Source organism: Cricetulus griseus (assembly GCF_003668045.3).
Source record: "Cricetulus griseus strain 17A/GY chromosome 1 unlocalized genomic scaffold, alternate assembly CriGri-PICRH-1.0 chr1_0, whole genome shotgun sequence".
In the NCBI taxonomy this organism is placed as follows: domain Eukaryota; kingdom Metazoa; phylum Chordata; class Mammalia; order Rodentia; family Cricetidae; genus Cricetulus; species Cricetulus griseus.
Window position 1 is genome coordinate 189,078,957 of NW_023276806.1, and position 12,902 is coordinate 189,091,858.

Consider the following 12,902-nt stretch of genomic DNA (forward strand, 5'->3'; position numbering starts at 1 on the left):
ATTATCTGTGTTACATGAAGTTGTCTTTTGCCATGATCCAGTGCAGCCTTTCTTTCACTGGAGAATGTTTCTGCTTATACAGATCTAACAGAAATGCAGTAGGCTTCTTATCTATTTTATGTCTGGAAACACCATGATTGATTAGCCAGTACCAAACGTCCAGAGGTTTAGAGGCAACTATTGGTGGCCTTGAGGGACATTGGTATTGTCTTGCCCAGCATTTCCTTCAGAAAAAGTCACTGCTGATTTAGCAGACACTGAAGGGTTTATTTCCTCAGTAGAAGACGAAAAGGGTGATGTTCCCAGGGATGGAAACTTCCCCAGGTGAGATTCCTTGAGAATCTAAGGGTTCAAAGGTCTCAATTTCAATAGGATCCTCCCACACACACCACCCTAATGCCTTTAGGACCCCATTCTTGACTAATTAATGCCCTTATCTTTAACCACCAACCCCCTCTGAGGCTGAGACTTGAATTTTTGCTGTAATTCAGCTAACCTCATAATGAGGGCTTCAGTTTGATTTCCTGAAACTTGAGCTCTGTGGCTGCTGGAGAGGAGATTCTCCCAGCTGGTACCCACATTCAGAGGGCTTGGTTCGGTCCAATGCTGGTTCCCCAGTTTTACAACTAGGGTCTCTGTTCTCTTACTAGGTCAGGTCAACTGTTTCTGCTGGTTTCTCCAGCACAGTTTTGGCTCCTTTGCTCATCCCTCCTCCCTCTCCGCAACTGGATTCCAGGAGTATGGTTCAGTGTTTAGCTGTGGGTGCCTGCTTCTGCTTCAATCAGCTATAAGCCTTGTGCTTATCTGCATCCACCATGGCAGCACTGGAGCTCAGACTCCAAATGCTGTAATGTCCTTGCCTGACGTCCATGATCTGAGTTCCTCTTGGGGTGCCATTAGTCTTGGGACTAGAAAGAAGTCAGCGTCTGGAACTCCAACCTAGATGTAGAGAACTGTGAACCCTCTGAGCTTACTTTAGGATGCACACATGTAGTCTTTAGATTTTCTACCTCGAGAGTTCTGGTCAGAGTTTCTTGAGAATTCCGAAGGATGGGATAAAGCCTTCTTTGGACAGGGGTGGAGTTATAGCTACTGTTCTCTCTTTATCAATGCCTCTTTATACCCCCTTCTCTCCTCTCCATCTACAGCTGGGACTGTAGCGGTCTGTGGGTTTCTTCCTAACTTTACCTGCCTGTCTCAGTAAACAAAGACCCTCCCTCACTCTCCTCACCTCAGGCATTCCATTGCAGGTGAAATGAGGACTGGGTGGCCTTGCATTGGGGTGCAGGGGCAACTTTCAAGGGATGCTTTCTGGTGGGAGTGCACAGGTTGATCTCAACTTTCATACCCTCTTACAATCTAGACTCTTACAACTACCCTCAGCTTCCCCCATTTCCCTTCCTCCCATCTGGTGGTCCATCCCTGCTGTCTGGCCGCTGTCTCTTCCTTTCCATGGATGGTTTTCATGCCAAGATCCTCAAAAGTGTTGGGTGGTCCACCCAATGGGCATTCTACAGTTTTTATTTTACTTGGCCAACCTGTGCCAATGATTGTAATTCATGAAGCTATGACTAAGAGAAGGAGATGAGAGGCTGGAGAGATGTCTCATCAGTTAAAAACACTGGCTGCTCTTCCAGAGGTCCTGAGTTCAATTCCCAGCAACCACATGGTGGCTCACAACCATCTCTAGTGGGATCTGATGCCCTCTTCTGGCATGCAGGCATACAGGCAGACAGAGTACTCACACCTTAAAAAAATAACATAAATAAACAAAATTAAGAAGAAGGAGATGACAAATAAGGGAAACCAGTCCATACCAGAGGTCAGCCTCAGAGACACCTTCCTTTTATAGAAAAGACCTGGTTCCCCTACTTGGCCGGGATACTGGGTGATATGCACTTCCCCCATCTGCCTGCTCCCAGTTCATATATCTGCTCATTTCTGTACTTCCCCCCACATACACACAAGGGCCTGGAATCAGTGGAAAACCTTCTGTGCTCTAAATACTTGAAACAGGCTATTAGTGTCTAGAATAGCCCCATCCTTCTATCAGTTCTATGATAACTCTGGAGTATTCTAATGCTTGAACTGGTCTTGGTGAGTATCTTAGTTAGAGTTTCCATCGCTGTGGAGAGAACCATGATCACAGAAACTCTTGTTTTTTGTTTTGTTTTTTTTCGAGACAGGGTTTCTCTGTGGCTTTGGAGGCTGTCCTGGAACTAGCTCTTGTAGACCAGGCTGGTCTCAAACTCACAGAGGTCTGCCTGCCTCTGCCTCCCGAGTGCTGGGGTTAAAGGCATGTGCCACCACTGCCTGGCCACAGCAACTCTTATAAAGGAAAGCATTTAACTGGGGTGGCTGGCTTACAGTTTCAGAGGTTCAGCCCATTATCATCGCTGTAGGGAGCCTACATACCATGCCCCCAGCCATGATGGTGGCTACATCTTGATCAGAAGGTAGCAGAAAGTGGACTGTCTGTTACACTGAGCAAAGGCTGAGCAAAAAAGACCTCAAAACCTGCCCCCATAGTGACACACTTCTTCCAACAAGGCCATACCTACTTCAACAAGGCCACACCTCCTACTAGTGCCACTCCCTTTAGGATTATGGGGGCCAATTACATTCAAACTACCACATTTCACTCCCTGGCCCCCATAAGCTTGTAACAATATCATAATGCAAAATGTATTTAGTCCAACTTCACAAGTTCCCACAGTCTATCACAGTCCCAAAGTTATTTAAAAGTCTAAAGTTCAAAGTCTCTTCTGCGATTCATGCAATTTCTTAATTGTAATTACGTGTAAAAATCAAAAAGCAGATCACATGTTTCTAACATATAATGGCACAGGACATACATTACCATTCCAAAACATAGGGAAGGGAGCATAGTGAGGAAATACTGGACCAAAACAAGTCCAAAAGCAATCTGGGCAAACTCCAAACTCTGCATCTCCACGCCTGATGTCAAAGCCCTCTTCAGATCTCCAACTCCATTCAGCTTTGTCTACTGTAACACACTTCCTTTTCTTGGGCTGGTTCCATTCCCCGTTAGCAGCTCTCCTCAGTGGGTATCCCAGAACTCTGGCATCTCTAACATCTTGGGGTCTCCAAGGCAACCAAGTTTCAACTTCACAGCTTCACACAATGGCCTCTCTCCTAGGCCTCCATTCAGCGACACTCCTGACCCATGCCTGGCCTCTGTGGCTTTTCTTAGTCTTGGGAAAAATCCCATAGCCCCTTCCTTCTACTCTTAATTCCAGAACCACATGACCGAAGCTGCCAAATTCTGCTGCTGGAACATGGCTCCCTTTTTCAATCACGTCTTCACCAGCTTTCTGACTTTCACTGCCTAAGCTTGGCTGTCCTGAAACTTGCTCTGTAGACCAGGCTGGCCTCAAACTCAGATCCACCAGCCTCTGCCTTCCGAGTGTTGGTATTACAGGTGTGCACTGCCACACCTGGCTCTAAGCTTTTCTTTAGTTCCTTTCCACAGGTTGGAAATTTAGCTAGGTGAGATCTTGCCCTGGGGTCACCACTCCCTTTATTCCATTTCATAATCGGTTTATCTCCCTGAACACAGTATTTAACTCCATTCTACTTCCTGGTACCCCATTTCTCAATCTGTACATTTTGTATTTTTATTCCCTCAGCTTGCTCCTTTTTATTGTAAGTCTTTATTAGAGTTACCACTAATAACCACACAACAGAGTTTATACTAAGTTGTTTTGAGATTTCCTCTGCCAATGGAATTAATACAAAAATCTTCACTGCTTTATCTTCAGGCAGACTCTTCAGACAAGGGCAAAAAGGCAACGACATTCTGCACCAAAATATCACAAGTTATCTGTCTCAGATGTTGTGCTAGTGATGGAAAATTTACTAACACAATGCCTAACCTACAACGGTCTCTCATGGGAGATGTCACTGGGCAGGGCTGGGAGTCCATTTTCTTTGGCTCCTTCTATATTTAGGGTTTGTTTTTGTTTTTAAGCAGAAGCACATTATTTTTTATAACTACCGTAAATTTTTAAATAATCCTGGGTCTTAGGCAGTGCTCAGTTGGGAAAGTGTGTGCCTTGCCAGCATGCACACCTGAGTTTGATGATAGGTGCATGGTAGGCGTGTAATCCACCGCTCGGGAGGCAGAGGTGAGATCTCTGGAGAATCACTGGCCAGGAGTTAGCCGAATTGATGAGCTTCAGGCCAAAGAGAGACAATTTCTCAAAGGTGATGGATGGCTTCCCTGGTGATAACAGCTGTGACTGTCCAGTCTGTCTGCACATATGTGCACCTCCCACAAACGCACGTACACATTAAAGACAACATGATGCTGCCTTTTATTTCAAGAGACAGACTTGAGCATCACCAAATGCTTTAGAGGAAATGTTTCTCAGACAAAGTGCAGTGGTATATTGGTTTTGCTCATAAAAGGAGTTAAGAGTAACTATGGGTTTCCTCTGTCTGTTTAATCTTTCTGTTTTTGGATGTCTCAGAAACAGTAAGAAGCCAAGCTAAGGACCCCCATTCAAATCCAAAGTCTCTGGTACCCTCAGAATGTGGCTTGGAGCTGGCTCCAAAACCCGGAACTTAAAACTCAGAACTATGACATTTCCAACTGTAGTTCCAAATGACACGTGGCCATGCTCTGGTATCCTTGCCTTTCTATCTTTACTAGAATCCATTGGGACCAGCATGCAGGACTACCTGCAGGCTGGGAATTAGGGCCTGCTCCCTTTGGTGTTGCTGGGTCTCCTGTCTGACTCATGAGAACATGCCCAGCTAGACTCCGTGAGGCCTGGGCTGAGTTCACATCAGAAACAACTGACAGTGTTTATGGTGTTGGCACCGGTTGTAAGCTTCTCTTTCAGGTAAGCCATGCTGGCGTGGAGAAGTCGGCACACTTTCTCAAGAGAAAACAGAGGAAACTACAGGAAAAGGAATGCTCTTTCATTCCTGCTCCTGTGCTGAGCAGCACTTGTGGTTGGCTTGTCCCCTACTTCTGTTGCTGGATGAGGTGGCGGGGGTGGGGGGTAAAGTTGGAGGTGTCTGTGGAGCCGCTATGGAGCCTCAATGAAGGGAGGCTGTGAAGCTGTGCCCAAGCTGGTGGCCAGTGCTCCTGCCCTGAGACCTCACCCTGTAGCTGCTTAAAGGTATTTCCCCATGTGTCATCTCTGAGTCACTATCTCCATGCTTGTGTGGGAGAAGCAGACAGGCATCTAGGCCCCACTTGCCTAGGGCAGAGTATACCTGGCCAAGATCCTCCTCAGACCAAGGCCAGGGCTCACGCTGTCCTTGCAATATGCAGCCCAGGTACTGGAAGCCCAAAACAATGCCTGTACCTGTTGACTGTTTGTAGTGGTCATTCAGAGGCTCTGGGACAGTGTCCACATGTTGAAGTGTCTGTCCACCTGGGTTTTCTTTTAGAGTCTGTTCCTTTACTCTTTTATTGTGTTACCTAGATTCAATCTCAGGGGAGGAATCTTTTATTTTTATTTTTTGAGATTGGATCTTTGGGGCTGGAGAGATAGCTCAGCCGTTAAAGGCTAGGCTCACAACCAAAAACTATAAGAAATAGGATCTTTGTAAGTAGTCAAGTTGGCCTATAAATCATGATCTTCTGCCTCAGCTGCTCAAATGCTACCTAGGATTATAGGTGAGTACTACCACATGTGGCCATGAGAGGAATTCTTGATTGGGTTTAGATCTAGGAAATGATTACTTCCATTTAAAAAAAGCATATATATATATATATGTATATATATATACATATATATATGTATATATATATATTGAGAGAGATAGATATAGATATAGATATATGAGATGAGGGAAGTACTTCTGTGTATGTTTATCTTATTGATTGTTTAATAAAGTTATAAAGTTCTGTTTGGCCAATGAAACAGCAAGTTAGATGGGACTAGGAGTCAAAGAGGATTCTAGGAAATGTAGTAGAGAAATGGTGATCCAGGCCGGAAGTGACATAGCAAGGAGACTCATATTTGAGCAAGGAGAAATAGGAAGTGTCCTCCTTTCCCCTTCACCTCCTCCAGCGGCAGGATGTGAGCCACCGGCAAGGAGGGACGCCAATAAGGTGTCTGATTAGTCTTATAAAATATATAGGTTTATGATAATTAAGACTGAGCTAACAGATGGGAATCCTAGTCATTGGCCAAGCAGCTTTGAACCTTATACAAGTCTCTCTGTGCATTAATTGGGGCCCTAACTCAGGCAGGTGGCTGGTATAGAGCACACACGTGGCGGTGGGGCTCGGTGGCTTATGGTGGAAAGATTTATCGTAACATATATATATATACACACACACACACACACATGAGCTAAGGTCTCACTATGCTGTCCTAGCTGGCCTGGAACTCACAGAGATCTATCTTCTAAATGCTGGGATTAAAGGCATGCATCACCATATCCAAGCCTGAAGTGATGGAGTTTTGGCCAATTTATATAATTTCTTCCTTCTGGGGAGATACAGTTGTTCAGCTCGGCCAGTCTCCTCTTTCTCAGGAATCTCAGAGACTATGGGAAGACCCGACCCTCGTTACCAGTCATTCCTGGGACTTGGAGACAGTCCTTGAAGTAGCCTTGTTCTGTTTTACTACTGAATGTTGAGTTTTGAGTTTCATTTTGAATTTGTACTTTGCAATGCATACCAGTTGCTGCTAGTCCCCTGGGAGGGAAGCCGGATATAACTCATGAAGAAGAAAAAAAGGATTGGACATCAGGTTACTTGTAGCTTCTAAGAAACCCACGGCAGGACCATAGACTTGGGTCTTTTTTGGCAGCATTAGAAGAGCAACAAGGAAGCCTTTGAATTAATGAGCTGATCTGTAACAAGAGACCCTCAACTCACACTACAGCAACTTTGAATATTTGCTCTGGGCTAGCACATTTTGGATTATATCTATACATATGCCCCGTCATGTTTGTGGTTTGAAACATCTCTTTGAACTACCCCCAGATCACATTTTCCCTTGAAGATGACAAAAAGTTTCTCCATATGGTCTATGTGGTATTTGAAGCAGTGCTGAGTGAAGCTGATGAGCTATGATTAAATGCTTTATGCTACTTTTGTGAAGTCTGCTCACTGTTTCACTACTTTCAGGGACCCTGGTTAAGATGCCTTTCCCATGGGGCACTTGGTTTGGGGGAGGGTTGAAAGAATCAGACCTGGCTCCTAATCCGATCTGCAGGTTGGTACGATGTTGTGAGTGCTGAAATGTGAAATACAGTTACAGCTTAACATGCTGGGACGAGGGGCAGACGCCCTCACTGCTGGAGAAACGAAGAGCTCTTGCTGTGCTCTCCGGGTTCGGTTCCCAGCACCCACCATCAGGTGGCTCACAACTTCCTGCAACTACATTTCCAGGAGATCTGATATCCTCTGAGCTCGGCTGGCACCTGCAAGCAAGTGGTGCACACAAACCCATGAACGCACACGCATGCACATAAAAATAAATAAATCTTGAAGAAGAGGCACACCTGTGCGCATGCGCGTGCGTACACACACACACACACACACACACACACACACACACACAAGTAAATCTTTGAAAATAGAAATCCTTGCTATGAAGTCTTACATTGTGTAAGAGTTCCATCAGGGGCTGTTCAACACCAAGGAACGAACATTCTAGCCCTAGCTGATTGTCGGCCAAATGTTGCCTCCAAGGGCATTAGCCTGTTTTGTGCATAGGCTAATTTTCTAGTGCTTAGCACAGAATATATAGGATGGCTGGATCAATGAATCAGTGGGTAGGGGTGATAGCAGATTCCATCAAAGGCTAAGGGGCCAAAGAGACAGGGTTGGGTTGAGGAAGGCCATAGTGGGAAAGACTAGTGATATTTGGTAAAGGTAGTTAACCTGTAGGAGAATGGGCCAGACTTTTCAGACCTTGTGCCTAGTGCTCCAGGGGATACAAGGAAACCCAGGAACCCTTCAGGAACACAAGTGATGACAGGTGGCAACAGACTGGGGATCAGTAAAGGCCCCAAACAGTGACGTTCAGGGGCCGTGGACATACCTGAAAGCTGGTGGGTACATCCTCAGGGTCTCTGCAATCACCATGTCCAGATAGGGCAGGCCTTCCTGCAGGCTGCAGTACCCAGGGGCTGGCTGAGGCAGGGAGCAAAGGGAGGCTGTGTTAGAAGGACTCTCAAGCTCTTGGTCTTTTTCATGAGCTCTTGCTCCAACTTCAGCAAACATTTCTGTGACAGTCCCACAAGATGAAAAGTAGATTCCATCCAGATGGCCTCCCGGTAGCCGCCCCCCCCCCCACACACATGCTCTGCTTGCTCCATTTCATTAACAGAGATGAGGAAATGCAGCCTGGGACTTGGTGATCTTTGGGCGGAAAGTGGAGAGATCTGGTGTGACAGTTCGTTGTCTGCTTGACAGAAGGGAGAGTAACCTGGACAGAGTTCATTGAGGGGAGGAGACCCGCCCACTGTGGGTGACACCATTCCCTAGGCAGGAGATTCCGGCTGTGTAACTGGGGGAAGTGAGCTGAGCCCTGGAATGCACACACACCTTCACTGCTCTCTCCTGTGACCCTGCTGCTGTAAACTCCCAATACCTTGACTTCTCCACCATGACGGGCTGCAACCTGAAACTGTGAGCTAAAATAAACCATTTTCCCCTTAGGTTTTGTTAGTTAGTGAGTTAGTTAGTTAGTTAGTTAGTTAGTTTGTTTGTTTTATTTTGTTTTTCGAGACAGAGTTTCTCTGTGGCTTTGGAGCCTATCCTGGCCCTCGCTCTTGTAGACCAGGCTGGTCTCAAACTCTCAGAGATCTGCCTGCCTCTGCCTCCCCTGTGCTGGGATTAAAGGCATGCACCCACACTGCCAGGCTTTGTCAGTATTTTTTTTTTTATCACAGCAATAGGAAAAGCAACGAAGGTGGACTCTAAAATTTCAGTGACAGTCACATTTATTTGGAGCTGATGGCATGGCTAATGTGGAGAGCCCATGCACTTGTTGGCTCCTCCCAGCAAAAAAAAAAAAAAAAAAGAGGCAGCTGTTTCCTCTTTAAATGAGGAAGCCAAGGCTCAGAATGGCTGTCACCTACCTAGTAATTGGTACGGCAATAAAGCTAAAAGACACAGAGAGAAATGACAAAGAATAGAAGCTTGCAACAGTTAGCAAGGATGAACAGTTAACAACATCCCCCAAAGCTGTTACCTAACAGCAAGGAAAGAGATAGCTCAGAGGAAAAGCTGTCAAAGGGTATGAAAAGGCAAAACCCCAGAGGTGGAACAGAAGTCATGATGAAAAAAATGTGAAATAGTAATATTCTCGAACATCAGCAGAAGTTGGAAAAGACTGGTTAAATTTTCGGAATGCAGTTGTCAAGGTTCCTGTGTGAGTGTATGTGTGTGTGTGTGTGTGTGTGTGTGTGTGTGTGTATTGTGTGTGTGTGAGTGTGTGTATGTGTGTGAGAGTGTGTATGTGTGTGTGAGAGTGTATGTGTGTGTGAGAGTGTGTGTATGTGTGAGTGTGTGTATGTGTGTGTGAGAGTGTATGTGTGTGTGAGAGTGTGTGTATGTGAGTGTGTGTATGTGTGTGTGAGAGTGTGTATGTGTGTGAGAGTGTGTGAGTGTGTGTATGTGTGTGAGTGTGAGTGTGTATGTGTGTGAGTGTGTGTATGTGTGTGTGAGTGTGTATGTGTGAGTATGTGTGTGTGTGTGAGAGAGTGTATGTGTGTGTGTGAGAGTGTGTGTGAGTGTGTGTATGTGAGTGTGTATGTGTGTGAGTGTGTGTGTGTGTGTGTGTGTGTGTGTGTGTGTGTGTGTGCAGTCAGCAGGTTGTGGGTACCCCATGGGTGGGGGCAGCACTCCCAGCTGTGGCCCCCCTCCTCCGCAGAGCAGCAAGAGGCAGCTCTGAGACCAAGTATATCCTGCAGCTGTCACTCTCCACAGACCAGCCCCAGGTGGCTTCCCTCTACCCGGAGGAAAGAGGCTCACAGCCAGGAGTGGTCACAAGGTCACACTGCTAGGTGGGCACCACTTGTTCCCATGAGCATACTGGGGCCACCGTGGTGTTACCTGGGAAATTGCTATAACTGCAGAAAAGTTAGTGGTGGGAGAGGAGTCAGGGTCGGGGCACCTGGAGTCTCCAAGTCCATAATAAATACTTTAGCTGATCTATGATGGTTTAGCCACTAAATTAAACACAGCTGCTACTCATGGGCCATCGAGAGTCAGGTTGCAGTACGTGTATGAAGCCCAATCCCCTGTCTGTCCCCGTGTCTGGAAGGCAAGGGAGGTACTTTAGAATATGAAATGTCAACTGTTGCTTGGGTTCCCCAGCCCTTTCCCTCCTCTGCTTGGAGAACTGTTTTGGTCCGAGACTCTTACTTGGCTTCATACTTCACCTCCACCCTAGGCCCGTGTGTGTGTGTGTGTGTGTGTGTGTGTGTGTGTGTGTGTGTGTGTGTGTCCGCGCTCTGTGATTACCGTCTTGAGACTGCTAATAGCTTCACTGTCAGATTTTTGCTCTGGGGCAGAGTTGGATAGAACTGGGGCGCATGTTCTGGAGCTCGGATGGCCACTCCCTGCCCCCTGGGCTGCCTCCCCTGGATGAATTCTCAGTTGCTGTCTCTGTCTTGCTTCCTCTGTCCTGGCTGCACACAGACACACAGGGGGTGTGAATGGGGCTCACATATGAAGGAGCATCTTGGGATGACCATGGTGGCCATCCTAGCTTCAAGCTGGGAGAGCATGGGGTATGGTGAGACTGGCCAAAGGACACAGAGTTTCAAGACTCCTGGAGGTAGCAGTCTTCTGTGGGGGTTGTGGAAAGGGACACACCTGGACCAACTTCTCCGGCTTGATTCCCTTCCCCACCTCTCAGCCAGGTTTGGGACTTGGGTTCAGGATGCCTGTGAAGGTCTGGACTCCCTCAGGGCAGCCTCAGTCTGAGGAGCCTGGGGGTTCTGGGAATGATTTCTCTTCAGCTTTCCATCTTCAGGAGTTCGCTTTGTGTTTGTGTCCTCTGGCCACTGAGTTCACAAAGCATGAATTGTGCAATTCAGTGGTCCTGCTCATGACTCCAGTAACTGGCTTTGATGATATGAAGATGGTGGAAGAATTCAAGTCAATAATTGGAAATTTGGATTTCTTTTTCTTCACTAAGAATAACCCTGAGTAGAAATGAAACAGCCCCCTGACAAATCCAACAAGTGAACAGAGGAGAGGAAGAAGTGCTAGGCCTGCCTGGTTGGCACTTCCTCCTGCCTTCTGAGTAAAGAGTCCCATTGCATTTTGCTTTCGGCCTCACAGATTGTATAGCTGGCTCTGCAGGATGTGGTTAGCTGGTCCAGGGGATCAGTATAGAAATCTGGACTGGGGCAAAAGAAAAGGAGCCAGAGACTGAGTGAGGGGAAGTCATGAGCTGTTCGTGGCCACCTTCTACTTCGTGGATTAGTGAGCACAAAGCACCAGCTGGTGCCAGGAAAGAAACTAGATATTAAGAGAGAAGCAGGGGCAAAAGACAGAGACCTTTCCTGGTGCCTTATAGAGTTCCGGTTCCTATCTGCTGTTTGTTCCAGGCAAGTTCCCATCTGTGGACAAAGTCAGTGACATTTTGAATGCTGCTATCTGGAACCACAGGAATCCTAACAAATGTAAAAACATGAAAGGAAAGAAGAGAAGGGAGGTAGGGAGGAAGAGAGTGAGGGAAGGGACATGAGGACTACACCACCATGGTGTAGAACTGTGTAGTATAGAACTCTGTGTGCATGTGTGCATGCATGAGAGAGACAGACAGAGACAGAGACAGAGAGATCGATCTAGGAGCTGTGTCCCTGATGGGTAAATGGTGCTGGCTCCCAGCTAAACTTGTGTCAATTATAAACTGTCAGGATTTATCAAACAAGGAGAAGCCTACTAGGCAGGCTAAGCAACACCTTCACTGTACAGCTAGTGACACCTTCATTGTAAAGCTAGTGACACCTTCACTGTAAAACTATCCTCTTCATTTGTATTCCCTCTGCAGGGGCTCTCACTGCCCCTAAGCTTTAACTCAAGTGCACCTACGGGCATCACCTCCGCCCAGCATTCAGTTTATGTAGACGCTTGGGGCCACTATCTGGGGATTTGATGGTCTGTGATGGGGTATTCCAGAGCTTTCCTGGAACCTCATGTGCCCACCACACCGGAAGAAACACACCCTTCATTTAAGTTAAATCCAGGCCTGGCAACTGGACACATCCCTATTTATTCCCAGCGTCTCAGGGACACAAAGTTCCTGAGCTGGCCTGGCCAGCAGAGGGCAGCAAGTGTATGGCAAATGGGGGACTCCCCGGTTCCTTAAAGGACCTTAGAAATCATGGAATCCGACTGAGTCTTCATGATAGAGGAGAAAAAGATGAGAGTCGAGAGAAAGCCTGTCAGTCAGAGTCTTGCTGAGTGTTCTGAGCACTCCGTAGCCAACAGTTTCAACAGCGAACACCTCAGATGCTGCTGGGCTGGATGCCAGAGACCCAGAGAGACAAGGGCTCTGTCTTTGGGGAGCCACACACCTAACAAATCACAACCGGGACTCACTGGTGTAGAGTAGGCTTGGTTGGGAGGGACAGAGAGCCCATTCGGCTTAGGAAACCATCCCTTTCTTCATCCAGGTTGTAAGCCCCATGCCAGGCACAGGAGAGGCACGAACACACAGCTGCAGCCCATCTCAGTCAACTAGGGTCTAACCAAGTGGATGAGGCGGGATGGGAGAACAGACACACACACTCCTGACAGCTGCCAGGAGGGAGTCCTGTTCACACTGACCTTCAGAAAGAAAGGTGTTCGGATGGTGCATCAAACCAGTAGGAAACAAACATTATGGCTCAATCAGGGAGCTTCAAACCCAGTGGAATTGTTGTTATTTTTATAGAATTATGGTTAG

General features: G+C 46.9%; 1 protein-coding gene across 3 annotated transcripts in view; it reads right to left on the reverse strand.

Moving 5' to 3' along the window:
• Tbxas1 (thromboxane A synthase 1) overlaps positions 1 to 12,902 on the reverse strand; it is a 220,928-nt gene that overhangs the window by 9,022 nt on the left and 199,004 nt on the right. For all 3 annotated transcript variants that reach the window (XM_035450475.1, XM_027391510.2, XM_027391508.2), the window contains one exon: positions 8,037 to 8,128. In XM_035450475.1, coding sequence (XP_035306366.1) covers positions 8,037 to 8,128 — 92 coding nt within the window. The remainder of the gene's footprint in view (positions 1 to 8,036; positions 8,129 to 12,902) is intronic.